The sequence below is a fragment of the Choloepus didactylus genome, chromosome 3 (genome assembly GCF_015220235.1).
Source record: "Choloepus didactylus isolate mChoDid1 chromosome 3, mChoDid1.pri, whole genome shotgun sequence".
NCBI classification, from domain to species: domain Eukaryota; kingdom Metazoa; phylum Chordata; class Mammalia; order Pilosa; family Megalonychidae; genus Choloepus; species Choloepus didactylus.
This window is the reverse complement of record NC_051309.1, coordinates 6,438,203-6,460,996: the sequence shown is the minus strand read 5'-3', so window position 1 is coordinate 6,460,996 and position 22,794 is coordinate 6,438,203. Positions and strand designations below refer to the sequence as shown.

Below are 22,794 nucleotides of genomic sequence, written 5' to 3'. Positions count from 1 at the left end.
GCAAACAGCTTGGTGGTTCCTCAGAATATTAAACACAGGTCTGCAAACAGAGCTCTTGTAGACAGCTAGCAATCCTTTTGAAAGAAACTGTTGCTATGTAAACAGAATTACTGTATGATCCAGAAATTCCATTTCAAGGTATATACTCCAAAATATTGAAAGCAAGGACTCTGACATATGTTGGTACATCAAAGGTCAGTATAGCATTATTCTTAATAGCCCAGAGGTGGAAGCCACCCAAGTATGAATGGATAAACAAAATGTGGAGTATCCATACAACGGACTACTATTCAACAGTAAGAAGTGAAGTGCTGGTACATGTTACAACATGGAGGAACTCTGAAGACATCACATTGAGTGAAATAAGCCAGACCCAAAAGGACTGGTTCAAACAGGAAACATATACGTATATGTGTGGGTATATAAGTTTGCATATAATGTTTGTACACGTTTGTGTGTATATGTGTGTGTTACCACAATAAGTGCTAAAAATTGAATAAATGTAAGACGTCAGCGGTCGAAATAAAAATATTAAAAATAAAACTTTTTAAAAAGTAGGGTCCCACGTAAGGTTGAGCTATGAGAGCAGGGTCATGCTGTCAGCACTGGAATATCACACTTCTCAGCTCAAGTGTTTGCACGACGTGTCTGCCCCAGGGCCAAGAGTGAGTGGCGGTCATGGGTCCGACCGCGGTCGCCATGAAGTCCCCACTGGGTAACTCGCCCACTTTCTCCGTGCCTGGTTTTCCCATGCCTTAAAATAAAACTGTAACAGTACCAACTCAATTAGGTTATCTCTGATTTAGAATATTAAGTACTTAGAGAAGTCCCTGACACACAGTAAACGCTATGCGTATCAAGCCACTTTATTACACTAGTACAAAGAGACAGATTTTAAATTTTAATGAGGGTTGCAGCTCCAGCCCAAAAGCTCCCGAGGAGCCTAGCGCGCCGCTGAGCGCGGGCTGGAGTTCGTGGTGTGCGCGTGCGCGTGCGTGCGCACGGCTACGGCAGCTGGCGACGCCCTCTTTACGACGGGCGCCCGAATTTTCTTCCCGCCAGCTGTGCGGCCGTAAAGGGCCTATGGTGCGTCGTGAAAGGGCCGCAAACACACAGAGCCTTGGTAGGCGGCTGGGAATCCATTTTGGACGCCGTCTTTGCTGCGAGAAGTTAAAAAAAAACCTGTTGCTAGTTGTGGTGACTCCTCCGACTGAGCGCAGCCCCGCGTGGGCGCTCCCAGGTGAGCTGCCGGCCTCTCGGGCGCGGGGACGAGGCCGCGGGGCGGCGGCGGGCGAGCGGCGCGATGCGGCCCGTGGACGTGGACGAGGTGCGGGAAGCCGAGGAGGATTCCGAGAGGTCCCTGAACCCCGTCCTCAACGCCATCCGGGAGGACGTCGCCTCCCTGGAGCGCGAGCACGTCCGGGCGCACCTGAGGGCCAGGAGGAAGCTGATGGAGATCGAGAGCCTGCTGGACGAGATCAAGAGCGAGGTGGAGGCCTCGGAGGAGAGCGCCATGGATCCCGGCCGAAGCCCGGGCGCCGAGGCCGAGGAGCGAGTGATGAGGCTGTGCGAGAAGGTGGAGAGAAAGGCCCTGGAGGCCGCGCTGATGGGGAGGCGGATAGTGGAGATTCACCAGCAGATAGATCGCTACGAATGCTACTGAAGGCCTCGGGAGCGGGTGAGTCACGGTCCGAAAGGGTTAGCGAGCAGCCGGGCAGCCGGGGACAGCTGGATTGTTGGGACAGCCGTTTCTGACGTTCTCTCTGCATCTCCAGTTTAGTGCTTTAAGACCCGGCAATGGGAGGAAGGCTGGGCGAAAAGGGAGGGTAAACCTAGCAAAGTTTTAACTTAGGAGACGTCGTTGTACGTATATTTTTTAATGTCTGTAATGAGAAGGAAATAATTTGAGTTTCGTGAAACGTAAAGCCCATTTCTGGTGAAATATTTGCAGAATGGAGACCTTATTAATTAAGGGGCGAAATTGTAGCCATAGGCGAAAAGGGGGGTGGGGGTGGGGGGAAAATAGAGAAGCTGTAAAACAAGTACATTGTGAACATTTGTAAACTGTTCTTATGAAATTGGAAAATTTCAGATAACCTTTCTGCAAGTGGTAGCCTTTTGTACAGTGGTTGGGTTGGTTTGACTCCAGGATATGGGAATTCCAACTTGCAGTGTTACGAATTTCCCCACTTGTACTCTAGGTTCCAGGCTGATGGACTCTGTTCAGCTAGTAGGGAGAACTGACTTCTTGGAGAGGCTGACACCTGAGAGCCTTTCGTTTTCTCCCCTTTATTTTTCAGTTTGCATTTTCACTGCGTTAAGCGTTATATTTCTAGTACCGTCCTGTTGGATAACTTCAGTGTTAGATTATCAGATGCGGCCTTAGACTAACAAGCGCCTTCAGCTGGGACAGCCTTTAATTAAATGCTCTTACATAAAGAAAAGAGGTCCTAGATTTCTAGGCAGTAAGCTGCTGCCGTGGTCATATTTGTAACTGAGGTTTTATTGTGTTTTTGTTTTTGTTTTTTAATTTGGGAGGCATACCCTTGTGCTTTGCTATTTTTTTATGTTTCCTGGAATTTGGGGATCCATGAGAGACTTGAGGTCTGAGTTCTGCAAGAGAGAAGCTGCAGTTGCTGAATCAAAAACCCAAGCTTCAATCAAGGGTGTGGATGCGACGACTCTGCGTAAGATTGAGAAGGCCCAGAGGACAGTTGGACGTGGAGAGTGGTGGTGTATGAATTTGGGGACTCTGCAGTCATCAGATCAAAGGAGGAGAGCTGAATTTTTCTTTCCTTTTTTTCGGAAATGTAATATTTCTGTGGCATGTTAACTGGTGCACATCATGTAACCTGTCTGGTGAGTAACCTAGAATAGGGGGTGAGTGCTAGGTATGTGGATATGCTTACTTTGGGGTAAATTTATTTGTTGTAATAGATGATGCGTTGCGGAGGCTTTTTTGTAATAAGTGCACGTGACCTCTGCAGGGGCCCAGAGGGGTTGGGGAAGATATGAGTGGGGCTGGCCACGTCAAGCGGCATCTTTCAGGCTCCAATGATGTCCAGCCTAGGTCATCAGAGTCCAGACCCCACAGGGATTGAGGCAATACCTCTCTAGCTTGTTATAGCAAAGCTCATTTGCTTGAGAAGACAAAAGCAGAAAGTTGATTTTTAGAGTCTTTGTGCCAGTGACCAAAGCCCTTGACTTGGCCAGGAAAAGGTGAGGTAAATAAATGTTTTTCATAATGGAAGTTTCTTCTTGATTGTCATTATTGTCAAAGGGGGTGAACTCTGCTGATGTAGGACGTGTTCAGGAACATGGAGCTGGAGGGAGGTTTGAGCTGCAGTTTCTGAAGTGGGGTGGGGAGGATAAAGAGCAGTTCTCTGATCATCGGGGGCCTCGGGAAAGCCCCTGGTTGGGCCCTGCCTGCCGGGAGCTCAGGTTCAGGCCGTCACTTAATAGTGCTGGCTGTGCCCGTGTGCTGCTCCAGGCTCTATGCTAGGCACAAGAACTTGCGAGAAGAGACCACCCTGTGGTGAGACAGGTCTGTAAACCCATCATTACAGCGCAGGGCACCAGCTGCTGGTCCCTGATTCAGCACATCCTGAGCACCTGCGGAGGTGGGGATACGTCAGGAAACAGCATAGTGCTCTGGGATCTGATATTCGTCAGGTGCTTAGAACAGTACCTGACCATAGTAAGAACTACATGTGTAGCTTTTAAATAAATAATGTCCAGATGAGAGGAGAAGAAAAACAGCATGTGTCAGATAATATATATCCAATAGTGGTAAGTTCTACAGAAGAAAATAAAATGGGGCATTGGGGGGGTAGGGTGTGGGTGGGGACAGGGATTGCTATTTAATATAGGGTGGTCAGGTGACATCTCTGAAATGGTGACGTTTGAGCACAGACGGATCTGTGGAATATACATGGGGATATCTGGGGAAGGAGGGTCGCAGGCAGCTGTGACAATGAGGACAAAGAGGTGATAGCTTGGGCGGTGGGTGCAGGAGCAGCCTGAGGCCCCAGTGGCTGGAGCACTTGCACGAGAGAGAGAGTGGTCTGTGATGAGGTCAGAGGGGGTTGTCACCCTGACTGTGAAAGGCCTGGGAGGCAGTTCAGGGGTTTTAAGCAGAGGAGTGACAGGAGCTGACCTTATATTTCAAGAGGCTCACTCTGACTGCCTGTTGAGAGCTGACAGTGGAGGCAGAGCAGGCTGAGAGCTGGAGGCACCCAGCAGAGCTGGTGGAGCTTGGAGTGGAGGTGGTGCTGAGTACACCGGACTGGGTCCTTTGTAGGTCTTGCTGACAGGATTTGCTTAAGGGCTGGATGTGGGTGTGAGAATTCTGGGGTGATTCTGAAGGTTATGGCCTGAGCATCTGTAGAAGGTGGTCTTGTAATCTGTCACATAAACTTTTAGAGTGCAGGTTGGCCCAGTTAGTAACTCAGCTGGGACTACCAGAGTCAACTAGGACTGCTGCCATCTGGAAACCCTGGTTTATATGGTGCTTGCTGGGAACCCTGAGGAGAGTGTCATCTGAGCATTGGGAAGTTGGAGAAAGCGTTTCAGATCGAGTGACTTTGGCTTTGATCCCAGGGGCATCCCGAGCTGCATCCCAGGTACGGGGAAAAGGAATGGCTGGGAGTTGTGGCCTGGCCCCCTTGCTTGCACAGTCCTGGAGAGGCCAGCAGCAGGTAGAGAACTGGTGTGGTGGAGAGGGAGGGGGTGAGAGGGGACAGGGTGGCAGTCGGGGAGGCAGGAGTTAGGGGTGTGGGGTCTGCATACGACTTTGGGATCTGAGCTTGCTGTCCATGCTTCTCTATCTGGGGTCTCCGTGCTCTGGGGTGCACCCAGGTGTGCTGAAGAGCACCTGACACTGAGGGATATGTTGGTGTGTTCTGAATGGCCAATTTACTTAGATGCTTAATGGGAAATTTTTTTTTTCGTTTTTGAAATGAAATACCAATGGCCAAAGAAATTGCATGCTTGGAATGGCTGCTTCTGCCTCAGGCACATGCCCTTAGAGCAGGACTGTCCAAACTTTAATGTGCATCTGGATGAGCTGAATCAGATTCTGATCCTCTAGTCCAGGTCTTGAGATTCTGCATTTTTAACAAGCTTTCAGGTGATCTCTGCTGCTGGTCCAGGGACCACGCTCTTGAGTAGCAACACCCTCTGAGGCTGAGGGTGGATTGCTGAGAACCTCTGAGAAGCAGAGTAATGGAGAACATGGAAAGGTTTTGAGTAGTTCAACACCACCGATTTCTGTGGTTCAGGAAAACGGATGTGTAGTTGTGGGGAATGGACTGGGCAAGAGTGTGAAGTGAGTTTGGGGATGTCCTCATTTCCCTTCCATACTACTAATGCCTCTCTGTCACTTCGACTCCCTTTCCTGCCCATGATGTCCGTCAGAGTTGCAGCTGCTACGGCCAGTTTCAGATCCACCCCCGTCCTCCAGGTTTGCGCTCCTAGCTTATTAGCATTAGAGGGGCCATTGTGGATAGCAGCCAGACAGGGTCGGGGTTGCAGGGTTGAGACCTGAGGGTCTCTAGGTCTCTCTGGCAGCCCCACCCTCTCTCCCAGGCTGTACCCCAGAGGCTGGGCCATGGGTGATTGTGCAGGAGTGTCGGGGGGAGAAAATGGAGGAAATCCTTTGGGACTCTCTGCTTGTGAATATTGTGTTTCTGTTGAGGCAAGCATCTTTTTGTGAAAAGAAATACATCCCCTTTTTAAGCAGTGATAGTTAGGATTGTTACGTTGCTTTCGGCAAACCCATAAATAGGGAAATCAATCTGTAGGATGTAAACGGGATGAGTAGTCAGTCTAAGACCATTTGGGGGGCTGAAAAGGGAAGCAGTATGAATTAATTTTGTTCCTTTGTCACCTCACAGCTGAATTCCTATCACTCCTAGTCAGTATCAGGACATGAAAATGACAAAAGTCTGTGTTACAAGAATCTACTTGGGATTAAACACTTAACAAACCTCCATTTATTTTCATAAATTTCAGAGCTCAGTTTATTATCCTCATTGTTTCGGGGAGGGCACTTGGGCTGGGGGAAGAAAAACACCTCAGAAACGTGGCCAGGGCACTGGCTGACTCCAGAATGCTTTCCTCACCCTCGAGTTGGCAGCACTGTGCCATTACCTCTCCTCCTCCCCGTGACCAGTTTTCTAAATAATGGTTCAAAATGCTGACCATGAGGGTTGCAGTGGGTAGCAGAGGAGTGAGTTTCTGGCCTCCTAGGATGTTCCGAGACGGGTTTGCCGTAGTTGACCATCTCCAGGGTGGGGCGAGGTAGGTGGAGTCCCTGGGGTGGTGCGACGAGGGAGCCTGCGAGCAGGAGACCACCCTTCTGCTCACGTCCCACGTTCCAGATGTCTTCCTCTGAGTAGGTGATTTCATGGATAGCTTCACTTGTTTGTTCATTTATTTACTCAACAAATATTTTGCCAATGACTCCAAAGAGCAGGTGGCTCCCCGGCAGTTGAGTTATTTGAGCATCTTTTGGATATTTATATATCGAACACCTAAGCCCTGGACTAGACATTGTAGCCACGACTGTTACACAGTTGCTGCTTTAGAAGGCTTCCGCCGTAGTGGGTGAGATGGTCAGTTTAACAGAACCCACGTGTGGGGTCAGAAGTGCTGGGATTGAGGTAAGCCCAGGGGCTGGGGGCACATGGAGGTGGTAGTTGACCCAACCAGGGAACTGGGGAAGGTTCCCAGAGGAATCACAGTGTGCTCTATGCTTGAAGTGCTGTGGGGGGTGGGGTGGAGGGAATCCAATCCACCTGGCCCACCCCCAGTCAGGAGAGCACCCCTGAGGCTGGGCCTCTGCCTCTGGGTGTTTCCTCAGCTAAGCTGACCCCCTGGCTGAAGGCACTTTGGATCTTGGACACCATGATGGTAAACTGGCAGGAGACAAGGGCATGAAATTTGCCTCCTGGAAACCGGGACGATATCAAGCATCTGAGCTAGGGAAGAGCTCCTGATTCTGCTGGAGGTTCAGCACACGAAGACTTGGGGTGGGGTCAGGAGGGTCGGGTTCCACTCCTGGCTCTGCTGCTCACTCACTGTATGACCTCAGGTAAGTGTACTGTCTTGTCTCTCCGTTTCCATGGATCCCTACCATTCTGTTTGACTTGGTTTCATGTCAAGTACCAAGCACCTCTTGGACAGTTTTACCTCAGAACCTTGAGACAACACTTTGAGGAAAAGGGTCTCAGGCCCTTTCAAACTCTTGGAATTGAATTATGTGGTGCAGTTACACTAGCATTTCCAAATAGGTCCTCTTTGGACTGAAGAGTCTCCTTAGCCAGCAGAAGACACCTGAGTTCCAGAGAGGCTGTGAGACATTCCCTCCAACTAGAGAAAAACTACTAACACAGGAGATCTGTCTTTGATCTTCCTGCCCCTGGGCATCTGGTAACATTCTTGGGGAGTCAAATGCATCCTGACATTGAGTCAGTGCACTGGTCACGCTTACCATTTATCGGGTCGGGTAAGTCACATTTTCCCCGATGATGTAACCACCACTGGGTTGCATGTGTGGGGATGAAAAATTCCCTGATGCGGACCCTTAAAATCATGGGTGTGTGACGAAGCCCTCCTGCTACCTGCTGGCTCTATCAGTCACCAGAGCCGTGTGCTGAACTCTCCCGCTGCGCTGGAGCCTCGGCCAGTTTCTTTTTGTTCTCTCTCTTTTTTAGACAGTCTGAGGCTCTGCCAGTGAGTGCATGCATAAAGGTTAGAAATACGCTGTGTTCCTGTTAAGTTGAACAGGAATAGAAAGGAATAGACCTTTGCTATGTCATGACACTCTACTAATACTTTTTGCCTTTAAGTATACTTTATCTGGCTTATCTGTAAGATAAGCTCCCCCAGCTCTCCTTTGGTTAGTATTTGGAAGGTCTTTTATACTATTACTTCATTTGCAACTTTCTGTGCCCTTCTATTTTAAGAGTGTCTCTCTAAAAGATTTGTGTGGTTTTGGTTTTTTATAAAGTCAACAATCTTTGTTTTTTAATGTGAAAATTTAGTACTTTTATTGTAATTGCTAATATATTTGGATGTATTTCTACCATATTATTTTGACCTGTTCACCTTTTTCCTTTTCCTTTTTTTCCTTTCTTGCCTTACTATGGATTAAACAGGTTTTAAATTCTCTTTTTCTCTATTATTTTAAAAGTTGTGTACTCTTTTTCTGTTACTTTAATTATTCCCTTCAAAATGTTAACATGCCAAATTAGCTAACCAAAAATGAAAGTTTATTAGTATTTTTACCCTCCTCCCTAAAATCTACAAGCATCTAAGAACTTTTATGCTGATTTTAAAAATCTGACACATTAGAAATAAGTTAACGTTTTATATAATCCATTTTTATTTATGTTTACTCACATACTGGTCAGTTTCTTTGCTCACCATTCTTTGCACCTACTCCTTCCCTTTGGGATCATCCAACTTCACCCTGAAATATGGAGTTTAGAATTACCTTTTATGAGGAGTGACGATAGTGAACCTCCTCAATTTTTCTTTCCCTGCTTTCTTGAAAGATGGTTTTGCTGGGTTTACAATTTTAGGTTGACAATTATTGTCTCTTGACACCTTTAAGATACTATTTCACGGATTCTGGTATCTCTGGTTGAGAATGCATCTGTTGTTTCAGTTTTAGGCCCTGAGAATAAAACCCAGATTCTGTACCAAAGACTGCATAGGCCTGTGTGAGCTGGTGAGGAGCCTGGCCTGCCCTTGGGTTTGCTTGGTGTCCCCCACGCCCTCCTGGCCCCGACCGTGCACCTGCTGGCTCAGGGCTTATGCCCACACTGGGTCCTCTTATGCCCCGTTGTAGCTGAAAGGTGGTGAAAGCAAAGTGGAGAACTCTAAATTTAGAGGAGTTTCGCTGTGGGTTGGAGAAATTCTGTGACTGGGAGGGTCCCTCGGGAGGTTTTCTTCCTTTGATGAGCATTGTGGAAGGAGGTACCTGCTCGTGCAGGACAGGTGGAGGTGCAGGCTAGGTGGGGCCCTGAGCAGCACTTGGCTCCCTCAGGTTCTCCACCCCGGGGTCCCCCCTCCCCTCTCCCCCCAGCAGCCTCCTCTGGCGGTCAGCCGGTCAGTCTAAGCCTCTCCAGTGTTGTCTTGGGAACCAGCAGCCAGAGGCGTGCCATGTGGACATTCTGTTTCGAGAACATTTTCTATGGGAAGGTTCCAACTGCGGCCCAAATGCCCTCTCCCCAGCCCCACTCTCCACCCTCCTGCCTACCCCAGAGAGAGCCTTGCCACAACCCGCCCCCTCCACCTCCTGGCTCTCCCCTCCTGGAGCCATCCCACCCCATCCTGAAGTTCCTGGTTGGGTGATAGGGGTTTAGGACCCTTAAACCACAGGCCCTTGCTCCCACGTGAGGCAGAGTTGGGGTTCTCTGGTTGAACAGCCCTTCTCCATTCTACTGCCCCAGACAAGAGGGGTCCTGCTGCCACCACCCTTCTTGGTCTGTAACCTACCCCCAATACTACCGAGCAGGGATGCACCCAGGTGGGTGCAGGCCGTGAACGGAGTGCAGGTCACGCTGGGCATCGAGCTGGTGAGTCCCGAGGTCGCTGCCCGGCACACTGGGGCCTCCATCCAGAACCTGGAGCTCCTCTGTGTTCTTTCTCGGCCGCCTCCCTGTGCGCCCTGCTCAAGTTTTGGCTCCTTGACTTCCCCTCATGCTCTGCCCTGCTCTGCAGCCAGCCCCGGCCCTGGGAAGCCACAGCTCCTTCAGGGTCCCAGTGCCTTCCCCCCAGCTGGGAAGAGTTTCCCTCTGCGCGGCTTTCCACTTGCTGCAGCCGGGATGCCTGGCGGGCGGTTTCTACCAAATGAAGCTTAATGTTCGCAGACAGGCATCCAGCAGGACTCTCCTTCCGTCTCTCTCCCGATCCTCTGGTTGACCTGCTTCCCTCCCCGTCTGCTGGGCCTCAGCCAGCACAGCCATGTGGGTCTGGGTTATGACGCGCGGCACATTCTTGGGAGGTCGTTTTGCCTGGAATAAAGCAAGTTGCTGGGTAGATGTAGAATCAAGATATGAAAAATTTGCTTATTCTCTATATTTTGTGGGGCTGAAGCTGAAGGGACATTTGGAAAAGTGAGAAACACGAGACCCTTGCTTAGGTTTGGAGTCGTCAGTCTGGGTGTGCTGACAGGGTGAATATACCATCTGAAGGAGGGGCTCCAGGCTGCAGCTGCAGGGGAAAGGACCCCAAATGCCGGCCTTCGGCTGGGACCCCTTGCCTGGGCTTGAGCCAAGAAGAGGTCCTGGGCCCAGAGTTTGGATTCAAAATATTCCCACTAGAAGGAACCAGGGCCCTTGGAGAAGCAGCTGATTCCATGGCAAGGGCAGGGAAAGTAGATGAGCCCACAATGTCTCGTGCCGGAAAGGACAGGCTCAAAGAATGGTGGGGACGGGTTGCCTCGCCATGACTCTGAGTCTGTGCTTCCATGGTGGCACGAGGCGGGGGTGAGGCCGGGTGCAGGCAGGGCCTTGGGACGGTGCCTGGGGATCCACGGTGACTGATGGGAGCTCGGCCGGCTTTGGCTTGAACACCTCCTTTAAGGAACATTCATACTATAGGGTTTTGTAAGGGGTTGGGATTGAGAGGTGAGGTGGAAATCAGCCCTTTCACTTAATTTTATGTCATCTTAAAATAACTGAACTGGGTCTGTGTGTTTAGTAAATCCTGGGCTCCAACTGAGTTCCATGCATTTGAGTTCCAGGCATTTGAACTAAACAATGCACATGGGTGTGTCGTTGGAAGCTCACACTCAAAGCTTTGCTAAAAGATATTCATCTGTTTCAAAAGGGGATGATTAACTGAATATCCGACAGAGCATAGAAAGCTCATATCAGGTGGATAAGAAACTTGTCTTGTTTGCTTAATCTTGCTAAAGCAGGTCACAGAGAGACTGTGTGGCTCTGAGGGGTCTGTTTGTTAAATGCAGGCCAGACCTCGCCCAGTAAAATAAAGGTATGTTGCTTAACGTAAGCACACAAAACAGATGACCAAAGACCAAAACAAAAGAAAACCCAATCTGATAACAGACTGTTATCAATGAAAAAGACAAAAATAAATTTTCTAGAAAAATTTAACTTGCTAGAATTTTCTCAAGAAGAAAAAAAAATGTTTGAATAGTCTCTGAACTCATGAAGAAATCAAATCAATAGTTTAAAATACACACACTAACCCAGATGGTTTTACAGGTATATTTTACCAAATATTTAAGAGACATGTATTTCACTTTGATACAAACCTCCAGGGAATTGAACAAAAGAAAATGCCCCTCAGCTCATTTTATGAGGCCAAAATAACTGATATCAAAACCAAATAAAAACTATAGAAAAGGGAATTATAAGCTAATCTCATAAGTAAAAATGCAAATATCCCTAAACTTCTTTTTAGCAAACTATGCCCAGTGATACATTAAAATCATGACTAGGATGGATTTATCCTGAAATACGATGGTGAGGGCTTAATAAATTCATACAGTTCACCCCATCAACAGATTAGTGGTGGAAAAACACGTGAAGGTCTCAGACCCAAAGCATTTCAAACAATCAGTGCATCACCCATTCATTTGAAAACGCCTTAGGAACTAGAAAAGAAGGATACAGGTATCCACTTGAAACCTGCAGCAAACTCTTAAATTAGAAGACTTGAAACAGTGTCATCAGATATGAAGGAAGATGGGAGGGATGGGGAGAGGTGGGGCAAGGGATACTGTTTGGGAATTTTGTTTTCAGTAAGCCTTTTAGAACCACATACTTGGTTTTTTTGTTTGTTTTAATACAGTTTTATTGAGATATGTTCATACACCATATAATCCATCCATAGTACACACAGTGGCTCATAGTATCAACATATAATTGTGCATTCATCACCACAATCAATTTTGGAACATTTTCGTTACTCTAAATAAAAAATAAAAAAGAACACCCAAAACATCCTATACCTTTATCCCCTACTATTATATATATATATATATACACACACACACACATATTTGTCATATATATATATTATTTTATTATTCATCTGCCCATACACAGGATCCAGCTATGTCAGTCACAAGGTTTTCACAATCACATGACGTACAGCAGCCAGCTTCCCCTCACACCTTGTCGTAGAGAGAACACGACCAGCCTGTCACTGCAGCAGAATTTGACCAGATGCTGCTGGCTAGACCTTTCACCCTGATCTTGACTCCTCCAGCCCCCTGCCCTCTGGGTCCCCACATCCAGTCCTGACCCAACACCACCCTCAGCTCACAGCGGCCCCAAGCTTTAGGTAAAATCCAAGTTCCTGACCTCCTCTCCAGCTGCAGCTCTGCCACTGCCTTCCACACTGAGCTGTGTCTTTGTAGATTCTGCCCTCGCTCCTGCCCGGTGCTCTGCAAATGGGCCACACATGGGCCGAGCTCTGGGGTCTGCTGCTCAGGCAGATGCCCCCGTGGAAAATGCCCTCCTCGGTCTAGACAAGTGGCTCTCACACACGCGTGCAGGGCAATCACCAGGAAGTCTCGTGGAACTGCCGACGCTGCAGGTCTGGCGCTCCCAAGTGAAGACCACATACCTAAATGAGCCCCTTTGTCCAGCTCACTCCTCTGCTCCTGCAAGTCTGGTTGCAAGGAGCACCTCCTCTGGGGAGCCTTCCTGACCCCCCTGGCTGTGGGAGCCCCTCTCCTGGGCTCCCCCAGCTCTCTGGCAGGTCATTTATCATGGCCATGGTCTGCTTCCTCTCAGTGTCTCCTGGAGGTAGAGATGAGCCAGGCGCAGTGCCCGCCTCAGCCCGCCCAGCATGGAGAAGGTGCCAAGATGGGAAAGGGGAGCAGTGAACAGGGCAGGGAGATGGCAGGGGTGAGGATGCTTTGAGCCCTGCATCCCACCAGGTGCTCTTGCTGGGCCGCAGTTAATCCTGTGTCTTGTTCACCTTTGAATCTTCACTCCATCTCTGAGGAGTAACAATTATGATCCCTGTTTCTTAGGAAATGGAGCCTCTGGCCAGGGAGTCACAGAGCAAAGAAAGAACAGAGTTGGGAATCAAAGCAAAGTCACCCTCCTTTCTGTGATGCCAGGCTGTTTGCTGTCAGGCAGCTGAGGTGTAACCGAACCCTGCACCAGGTAGGAATGCCTGCGGCCGCAAACAAACACCTCCTCCACATGGTGGTAACGCAGCTGCCACACCTCCGGATGTTACTTCGAGGGTTCATAAGGAAGAAGGCAGAGGGCTAGAGCTTGTCTTTGTATTCCAGAAGCCCACCACTTCCTCCAGCCCCCCTTGAAACATCATTTGAGCAGTGCTGTGGAGGGGACCCCTGGCTGCAAGGGAGCCTGGGAGACAGAATTGTTTAGCTTCACAGCCTGGAGAAAGAGGTTCAGAGACCTGGGACTGGGGCTCTCTGCTGCGTTACCCAGGAGCCATGTGCCCAGGTGAAGACGTGGCCCCTGTCCTGAGAAACTAGTTTCCTCAACCATTTCCCCCTCCTCCCTCATCAAGTATTTGTCTGAGGTTGTCAAGGATAAAACCGGCCTCATCTAGGAGCTCTTGAGGCAGCGCAGATTGGACACAACCGTCTTGCCCGTTTCCTCACTCTGGGCCTTGGTTTCTCCTTCCACAAAGTGTGGAGGTCCAGCAGATGGGAACTGAAGCCCCCTCCTCACCCTTTCCTGCTCCCTGCTGAGGCCTCTGCCTGCTCCCGGATGTCCTTTGGGCAGGTGGCAGCAGGGGGCCCTGAACTGGGATTGTCTGGAGGGCCCTGGACTCCGCAGGATGCTGGCTGGTCTCCCCGCCTCCAGCCTCTCCCCTCCCTCCGTCTCTAACACCAGCTGCCCAGTGGGCCTCCAAGGGCAGATCTGCCTCCCCTGGCGGAAACCCTCCAGACCCATCAGTACCACCTGGGGGGCTTTGGGCCCAGCCAGCCCTATTAAATGGGCCTCTCCGTGGGGGACCCCGACGTAGCTGATCTAGAAGTTACCCAGGAGCTTCAGGCCAGCCTGAAGGCCTTTCCTGGTCTCTACCCTGCTCGCCTCTCCATCCAGCCCCACACCTTGTACCCCCATTGCCCTCCCAACTTCCCACCTCCCCAAAGTGTGCTGTTTTCCATGCATCTGTTCTCCTGCTATTCACCATCCTGAGTGCCATCTCCTCCAAGCCCACCCCCCTCTCACCAACTCCCTTCCATCCTTCGAGGCCCTGCTCATGGGCTGGGGCACCCCTCCACACGGACAGCATGGGCCCCACCTTCCTCCTTGCCCTTCTACTGTCACCCGTTTCCATCACTGTGCCCCACACCTCCTGCAGGTGATCAGCATGCACCACCCCTGAGCACTACGCAGGATCTGGGGTGGCTGGGACTAACATCCTGAGGCGGTTGGGGCCACTGCCGGGCTGTGTGCTGGGCCCGGGGCCATACGCAAGGGGCCGTTGGCTGGGTTAGCCAAGTGTCCCCGTCCCTCTCAGAGCACCTCATCTGACCGCAACGCAGAGGACACTGCATCGCACTCTGTCCAGGCGGGCAGGCCACTCGCCCCCTCCACTGCACTCCTGGGGCTTTCTGGCTCCTCCCCGCCCAGCTCGGAGCCGAGGGACACAGGAACGCAACCTGCCCCCGTCGCCCTGGCGTGCAGGCGGCCTCGGCCGGAATTGGGGCACGTCCTGTGCTCCCCAGGGGCAGGCAGTTCCGTTTGCCTCTTTTGTCCCCGCTTGTTGCAGCCTGTTAAGCAGGCCTGGTGGCTGGGTCAGCGGCCCCCCTTTGCCCTGGTGAGCATGTGGGAAACTGGTCGGGCGAGTTCTTGTCCTGACCCAGACATGGGAGGGGCCCAGCGCCCCAGCTGCTCCTGCGGGCAGGGAGGCGGGACCAGGAGCCCCCGGGGGCTGGGGCAGAGGGCGGGGGGGGGGGGACACTGCTCTCTCCACTCCTCCCTCCTGTGCGGTCACACACGTTCTTGGGGAGGGGACGCTTAAACCAGGGGCGCTTGTGCTGCAGCAGAAGAGCTTTCCTTTCCCAAACCAGCCTGTTCCCAAGCCTGCGTCTGCTGTGGGCTGAGCTGCATTCCGCAAAAATAGTGTTGGCGCCCTGACCCGAGACCTGGGAATGTGACCCGGTTTGGAGATAGGGGCACTGCAGATGGGATTAGCTAAGATGGGGCCAGACTGCAGTAGAGTGGGCCTCCATCCAAGATGACCTGTGTCCCCCCAGGAGGCCACATGGTGACGGAGCAGAGACTGGGGTTCCCAGGCTCCCTCAGAGTCTCAAGGGAGCACAGCCTGCTGACCCTACAAATAAATTTCTGGTGGAGAAGACATTGCTGCTGTTTTCAGCTGCCCAGGCTGTGGGCCTTTGTCTCAGCAGCCCCAGGAGCCAAAGACAATGTCCATCCTGGAGCTGAACACCCTGTCCCAGCTCCCTCAAGGCTGCGGGCATCAAGAAAAAGACAAAATCCTTCCCAATTCTCAGCCAGTAGGGTCCACGGCTCTGCCCATGGGGCCTGGCTGCTAAAAAGGAGGTGCTCCGCTGGCGAGCTGGGGCGCCCCGGGCTGGAGCACGGGCAGGGAGACGCCCCGGCCTGGTCGGAATGGTTTAGTATGACGCAATTCCCAATCTCCTTTTGGGAAGAAACCAGCTTCCCAGGTAAACGCTTAGGGAGTTTTCATTCAATTTTAGATAGGGTTAAGACCTGATCTAGGAAATGAGTTACCTCCCCACAGGTTGTCAGCTGACACCGGTCAGGGGTTTACCAGGCGGTCCTTTCTTTTGGTGAGTTCACTTTGACTAGGACAATCTAATCACTTGGTTTTTGGTTTTGTAATTTTTGATCTCTACGAAGGCCTCTACCAAGAAAGGAGCGTTTAGATGGGCCTGCTTTGGGTTTTGCAACAAGTTTGAAATAAAACTTTTGGAACAAACACACGCTCATGACTACATTTCCTGACAAGCTTTCTCTTTTAACGAAGAGGTGGGGACCCTGGCGTGGGCGCCCTCCCTGCACTACCGCCCCGGGCCTGGCAGCAGCGTCTCAGGCAGGGACCCTGGGGCTGGGGGAGGGCGGGAGTGTTCCAGTCACACCGCGAGCACCAGGGTGTCCTTGCATCCCAAGTCCACGGGCCCCAGAGCTCCCCAGGGGGCTGCCCCACCCCAGGCAGGTGCCACCACGGAGGGGCCAGCTCCAGGCCCGGCCCCCCTCCAGGCCTTCACCCCCAGGTCCAGGAGCCTCTCCCCGGGGCCCCTGGCGCAGAGGTCTGAGTGCAACCTTCCCTTGGGAAAGGAGGCACCCAGCCTCTAGGGGCGTCACCAGGGGCTCCCAGCTCCCTGGCGCTGGCACCCATGCTTGCAGGGGCCTGGGCTCAGGGTGGCCACGGGGAGTCCCTCCAGCAAGGGCTACCTGGTGGTCCCCTGACCCTCCTGGGACCCTAGCAAAAAGCAGCCCACCCTGATGTCGGGGAGCTTCCTCCTACACTCGGGAAAGCTTCAAGTTCAAAATTTCTGAACCACGTGGGCCGGGGTCAGTTCTGTGCTCCTCCCATTGTGCTGATAAGGTTGCCCCGGTTAAAGATTTCCCGGTGACTAACTTGTACCTGAAATCTTATCAAGAGCAATTGTTCAGCAAAGGAGTGGGTGCAGCTGACGTTTCCCTGCCCCCCAGCTGCTCGTCTCTGCACCCCCCGGTTTGAGACTTGGCGGAAGGGGAGGTGGGCAAAGCACAGCCGCGTTGGTGCTGCTCTATTAAGCACCAGGCCTGGCTCAGCGAGCACCGTGTGTGTTGTGTGTGTGTGTCCTGTGCTGGGGGGAGTCAGCGTCCCCATTCACAAGTGTCCAGGCTGAGGCTCCAGGCTGTCCTTGGGGGGTCCAGGTACCTGGTCTGCCCCACACCCCAGGTCCCCTGTCCTTGAAGCCTTCTCCAGCGCTCCCATTCTGCGGGCGCCCCACGGGCAGGGTGGAGAGAGGGGCGAGGCACGTGGGAGGCATGGACTCGCCAAGCACCCCAGGGAGCACCCCTCGTCGACCTCTGTACAGCCATGGCTTTGGGGGGCGGGCGCCCTGTGTGGGTGTCAGTCCTACCCGCAGCCCCCACCTGCCCGCCCTGTCAGCAGCAGCTGGGGTCAGGGGAGCCGAGGCGACAGCCACTCCCACATTCCTTGCCCAGGAGACCCCCCTTCCCAGGGAGGAAGTGGCTGCCGCATTCCACGGGAGCCACAGTCCATGGGGCAGGGCGGGGCGCGGCGAATGTTCCCACCCTCGGGGGCCTTATAAAGCGCCGAGCGGCTCGGGCAGGGGCTCCACGCCAGGCGCCGAGGACACGGACCCCATAGGGCACCATGACCGAGCTGGAGATGGCCGTGGGGATGATCGTGGACGTCTTTGCCCGGTACGCGGGCGGGGAGGGCAGCAAGCAGACCCTGACCAAGGGCGAGCTGAAGGCGCTGATGGAGAAGGAGCTCCCGGGCTTCCTGCAGGTGAGCCCCGAGGCAGGTGGCGCAGGGAGGGTCTGCGTCAGGGCGGCGGGGGGGTCACGGAGGTGGGACAGGGCAGTCTAAAGCCCCAGCCCCAGGGGCAGGAACCCGTGTGTGTGCAGAATGTGGTCAGGCTGATCCTTGAAACCCCAGTTTATCAGGACCAGCGTTCTTTCCCAGTGGGAGCGAGTGGGATTCGGACAGGGGTGGTGGCCGGGGTCAGACTGGGGCAGGGGCCGGGGGCAAGGACAGAGTCCAGGGCCACCTCTGAGTTTGTTGGTCTCTACCGAAGGCTGCTCCGCCGCCTCCCGCCTTCCCCTGGCCCCCAGGCCCTGGCTGCCTGGGAATCAGGAGAGGGGGCAGCTTGCTGGTGGGACCATTAGGCTGGAGCCTCGCAAGCTTCACCCCCAGGCCACACTCCATGGCCAGGCCGAGGACCCTTCCCCTGCCCAAACAGACCCAAACAGAGGGTGCCTCCCCCCACCCTCCTCTGCTTCCTTCCCTCTTTTCCTCCTTTCTCTCCAGCCCCCCTTCCCCCTCCTGCCCCTTCCCTTAGTCCGGCCCCCCCAGACTGTGCTGATACTGACTCTTGAAACGGGAAGCCTGAACTTTTTGTCCTAAAGTGTCACTCAAAAGGCACTAAGCACTGCAGAATATTATGTTTCTCTTCTCCTAAATGTGAATGCAGTGAAGATGTGCTTTAAAATACAAAGTTCCTGTGTTTCTCGTGAGTGTGAGTACGTGCCTGTGGTGGAAAATCTGACGGAAGTGTGGAGGGGAGAAATGCCTGTCCCTGGAACGGACTCTCTCTCCCCTCCAGCCTCATGCAGACATTTATGGAGTAAAATCCTAACTAACAATTAACTTATTTTTTGTACTTTACATTGTAGCCTAAATTCGCAAACTTTTGAACCAGAGCACTCCCACCCCACCCCAGCCTGGGACTGGTGGACGGCAATCTCCACCTCTGGCGGTTTGGGTCCGAGAGGTTTGGGGGTGGGGGTGGGGGACACGGCCAGTGCAGGTGGTCCAGGGAACACACCGGGAACCAATGGCTCAGCCAGTGATTATCCAACTCGGATTACGTCAGAGTCACCTGAGAGCCGTGTTCCAACAAGCCTGGGCCTCTGTGTGCTTTCTCCACCCTCCAGGGAACTGAAGCAATGAAGTGCACGAGGCTGGGCGAGGGGTCTGGGTCGACGGGGTCCCTCCAATTCCTCCACGCCCGGCCCGGCACCTGGAGCAGAGCCCGGCTTCGTGGGCACTAGGGACAGTCACGGCATTTGGGCACACCCCCATAAGTTTGCTCTCGATTTGCAGTTCCCCCCTTACTTTCACTATTATAAATTATGCTCTGATCAACATTTCATGCATAAAGCTATGTCTCAAGTTGGGACGACCGAAGCCCCTGATGAACAGACCACTTCTGATCATGGTGTTCTCTGGACACGGCAGCAGGGGAGCCACGGCTCTTGCTCCAGCCTGGGCTGGTCGCCAGCGTCCCTGCTGCTGCCTCTCAGGCCCGTGATGAGGGCCCCGGCCCGGCCCCTCAAAGAAGACCTGGGACATCGGGGTCCCGAGTCAGGTGCCTTTGGTGACAGGGACTTCTGGGAACCCCAGACTTCCCCTTCTTCCTGTGTGGTCTCTGGCACATCCTTTGGCCTTGGGACCTCATTTTCTTCATCCGTAGCCCAGGGCAACACCTCTTCCCTGCTGCATGCTGTGAGCTTCAGAGGTTTATGTAAAGGGGCTGAGCGGTCAGCAAACGTAATAAGGTAACACGCACGAGGTCACCAGGGCACAAAGTATAGAGTGAATGTGTTTCCTCGGAATAATCATAATTTTAAAGCACAGTACAAAATCAAAAGACAATCTTCTTCAAAGACTAAAATAAACACTCCCTCCTGCATAGCAGATTTCAGTGTGCAATTCAAATTTGGTCTAAAAAATGACAGGTTGGTTCAGTTCAAGTCTTATACCTCCCCCAGGGCAGCTCATAAATTCTGAAAGCCCACGTGTGCTTTCTACCGAGGCGAAGTGTCTGGAATGTCTGCTGGCCGGGGCCCTGAGCTGGCGTGTCAGCAAGTGCAGAATACACCTGGATTTCCCCCCAAAGCCTGCAGTGGTGCTTGGCTGAGTCTGCGGCCCCACGCCAGGCAGCCACATGACTGACTCTTGGCCTCTTTCTCCTCCAGAGCGGAAGAGAAAAGGACACTGTGGATAAACTTCTCAAGGACCTGGATGCCAACGGAGACGCGGAGGTGGACTTCAACGAGTTCATCGTGTTTGTGGCAGCACTCACGTCTGCCTGCCACAAGTACTTTCAGCAGGCAGGACAAAAGTGATGCCCTCCAGATGCAAGATTCCTGAAGGAGGCAGAGACAGGGTCAGGGAGTGGGCCTCTGGCTTCCAGAAAGCCCTCTGTGGGAGATTATTACCCTGGACTGATTAATAAATGCTGGGAAATGATCCTTGTTGTTGAATTATTCATTGCCTGCCCAGTGCTGGGCGCTGGAGAGATGGAGATGAAATAGACCGTTCTGCCCTCAGAAGCTCACGGGGCAGGAGCTCACATTCCATCCACTGGCTATTTCCTGGGTGCCTGCCCCTGCCCACCTGGTGACTAAGGCACAGTACTGGGCCCAAGAGAGGCTCATGGGAGGTGCATGTATATGTCCATACATCCAAACATCCATCCACCCATCCACCCATCCATCCATCCATCCATCCATCCATCCTTCCATCCATCCATCTACCCTTCCTCCCTCCCTCCTTCCCTCCCTCCCTCCCTTCCTTCCATCCACCCATCCATCCTTCCATCCATCCTTTCATCCATTTGTCTACCCTTCCTTCCTTCCTCCCTTCCTTCCTTCCTTCCTTCCTTCTTTCCTTCCTTTCTTTCTCCCTTCCTTCCTTCTTTCCATCCAACGATCCATCCATCCATCCAGTCAGACAGGTATCCACTCATTAAACACTGTCCCCTCCATATTTCTAATCATCTTTTTTCAAGTAAAACATTTTTAAATGTACAAGACTAATTTCACCACAAAGACCATAAAACAGTAACAGACTTAGAGGAGAAGAAACTGCAAGTGAGGCAGAGAATCACCAGTGAAAAATCATCCGAATCACCCAAGCCAATGCCAATGCAGAGGTGAACTTAGGTTAATGATTTGACCTGATTTTAGGAGTTGTATCAATTTTTCAATAACCAGCATTTGAATCCTTGTCTTATGTTTGAGGACATTTTTACCAGACAAGGAATGGATGTAACCAAGAGACACTGAACTTAGGGGAAGGGATGGAGCACATTAAATGGAGCAGATACACACATTAAACAAAATGTGAAAAGTAATGTAAATGCTGACATAGGACAGCCAAAAGGCTGGACCCAAGTGGAAATCTTGGGTTTTTTCTTTTTTTTCCTTGCTGCTTAACAGATTAGTCACCATCCCCAGTGAAAAATCACCTGGCTTATTGGTTTCAGTGGGCGGCAAAGCCTATACAGAAGCTGCTGCAAACACCAGTGCCCTCGCTCCACAACCCTCCTCATAGCTGGGATCTGACCTCAGCTCCACCAGATTCCATCTTGCCCCAGAATTTGAATCAGGCAATCGAGGCCAAGAGGTTTGGGGCGGTTTCCTGCTGTACATCCCTGCACCTCATTCCCAGGCCTCTCAGAAATTCTGTAAACTATTCAGTATCTTAAAGAAGAGAAGTCTTTTCTGAGTCAATCATCTAGGGTAGATTTCTGGGCTTTCCTTGTAGGAACTGAGACTATAGGAGTAGGAAAAGAGCAGCTAGGAAGTGATAACAAGCCACAGAGTCTTCCGAAGTGAAAGTGTCTGTGATTCTTCAGCCTCTATCAGCAATCTAGTGTATGGAGATCTCAAGAAAAAATGTCTAAAAGCCTAGGTAAGGTTGGTTGGTCCTATGCTATGCAAAGTGGAAGACACTGATTACGAACAACACCTGTAAAGAAATGGCGTGAGCCAAGTAGGACCAAACAGCATCAGCAAGATGAGATTCCCCTTGCTCACTAAAATCTCTCAAAAGCGTCTAGAGACTCACACCTCAACTTTGTCCAAATCTGGAAATAACACTAAATGCAAAATAGGTGGAAGGGGTGCAAAAGCAGTAAAGGGGATGTGTGTGGGGAACAGAGAGAAGTTCCCCAGGCCCACAGGAGTCAGAAAGAGGTGGCACAGTGCGTTTCTCTACAGCGAGGGGCCACCCTTAACTGCAGAGCCAAAATTCTTTACAAAAAGCCTTGTCCTAACATTTTTTAATGGCTGCAAGGAATTCCAACATACAGAATTACCATCACTTGCTCACTATTAAATATACAGTTTTCCTTATTTTGTTATTAAAATGTATGCTACAATTAATATTTTCATGCATAAAGCTTTGTCTTAAGTTCAGATAATTTCCCAAAATTGGAATCCATTTTTGACTATGAGATTACTAGGACAAAGGATATATATATATATACTTTTATTAACAAAATATTTAAGCCAAATCAAATGTTTCTCCACTATCATGCTTGGGAAAACAAGCAGCAGCTGTTTCCCAGATGAACCCATTAGTTTTTTTTTGTTTTTTCTAAAATTTTTTACAAACCCCACCATATCCACCAAACATCCCCTGGTAATCTTCTTTCAGTCTCTGCAGATTTGTTATTTGTAGAAATCTCTCATAAGTGATACGCAATATTTGGCCTGTGTATCTTGCTTATGTTTTCAGGGTCTTTCATGTTGCAGCATGTCTTGAAATTTCATTCCTTCTTACAGCCGAATAATATTCCATTGTACGTATGTACCACATTTTGTTTATCCATTCATTTGTTGATGGATACTTGGGTTATTTTCACCTTTTGTCTACTGTAAATAACACTACTATAAACATTGGCATACAAGCAACTGTTTGAGACCCTGTTTTCACTTTCTTTGAGTAAATACCTAGAAGTGGAATTGCTGAGTCATGATAATTCTACATTTAACTTTTTGGAGGAACTGTTGTATTGCTTTCCACAGTGGCTACACCATTTTACATTCCCACCAAAAATGTACAAAGACTCCTATTTCTCCCAATGCTCACCAAGACTTGTTATTATCAGTCTCTAAAATAATAGCCACCCTTGTAGGTGTGAAGTGGTATCTTGTTTTAAAATTTAAAATTTTTAAATTTATTTTGATTTTAAAATTTATTTTTAATTGTACTAAAATAAACCTAACATAAAAATCTCCTGTCTAGATGTTCTATCTATTGATAAGAATGGTGTATTGAAGTCTTCGACAATTGTAGAGGTGT

At 51.0% G+C, this 22,794-nt stretch overlaps 2 protein-coding genes across 4 annotated transcripts; both read left to right on the top strand.

Moving 5' to 3' along the window:
- The first annotated feature begins 1,097 nt into the window (after nucleotides 1-1,097).
- On the top strand, nucleotides 1,098-14,895 carry LOC119529202 (putative MORF4 family-associated protein 1-like protein UPP). Of its 3 annotated transcripts, none has more exons than XM_037829340.1 (2): nucleotides 1,098-1,678; nucleotides 13,019-14,895. In XM_037829340.1, the coding sequence occupies exon 1, from the start codon at nucleotides 1,304-1,306 to the stop codon at nucleotides 1,661-1,663; it is 360 nt and encodes a 119-aa protein (XP_037685268.1). In that variant the 5' UTR covers nucleotides 1,098-1,303; the 3' UTR covers nucleotides 1,664-1,678; nucleotides 13,019-14,895. The 3 variants fall into 3 exon arrangements, with proteins under 3 accessions (XP_037685268.1, XP_037685266.1, XP_037685267.1); XM_037829338.1 differs by lacking the exon at nucleotides 13,019-14,895 and adding an exon at nucleotides 2,301-3,250; XM_037829339.1 differs by lacking the exon at nucleotides 13,019-14,895 and adding an exon at nucleotides 2,539-3,250 and having other exon boundaries at nucleotides 1,099-1,678.
- A 2,370-nt stretch (nucleotides 14,896-17,265) lies between these two features.
- LOC119528530 (S100 calcium binding protein P) lies at nucleotides 17,266-19,953 on the top strand. Its single transcript, XM_037828886.1, has 2 exons — nucleotides 17,266-17,487; nucleotides 19,680-19,953. Exons 1-2 carry the CDS (start codon nucleotides 17,350-17,352, stop codon nucleotides 19,827-19,829), a joined length of 288 nt encoding a protein of 95 aa, XP_037684814.1. The 5' UTR covers nucleotides 17,266-17,349; the 3' UTR covers nucleotides 19,830-19,953.
- The last annotated feature ends 2,841 nt before the right edge of the window (nucleotides 19,954-22,794 follow it).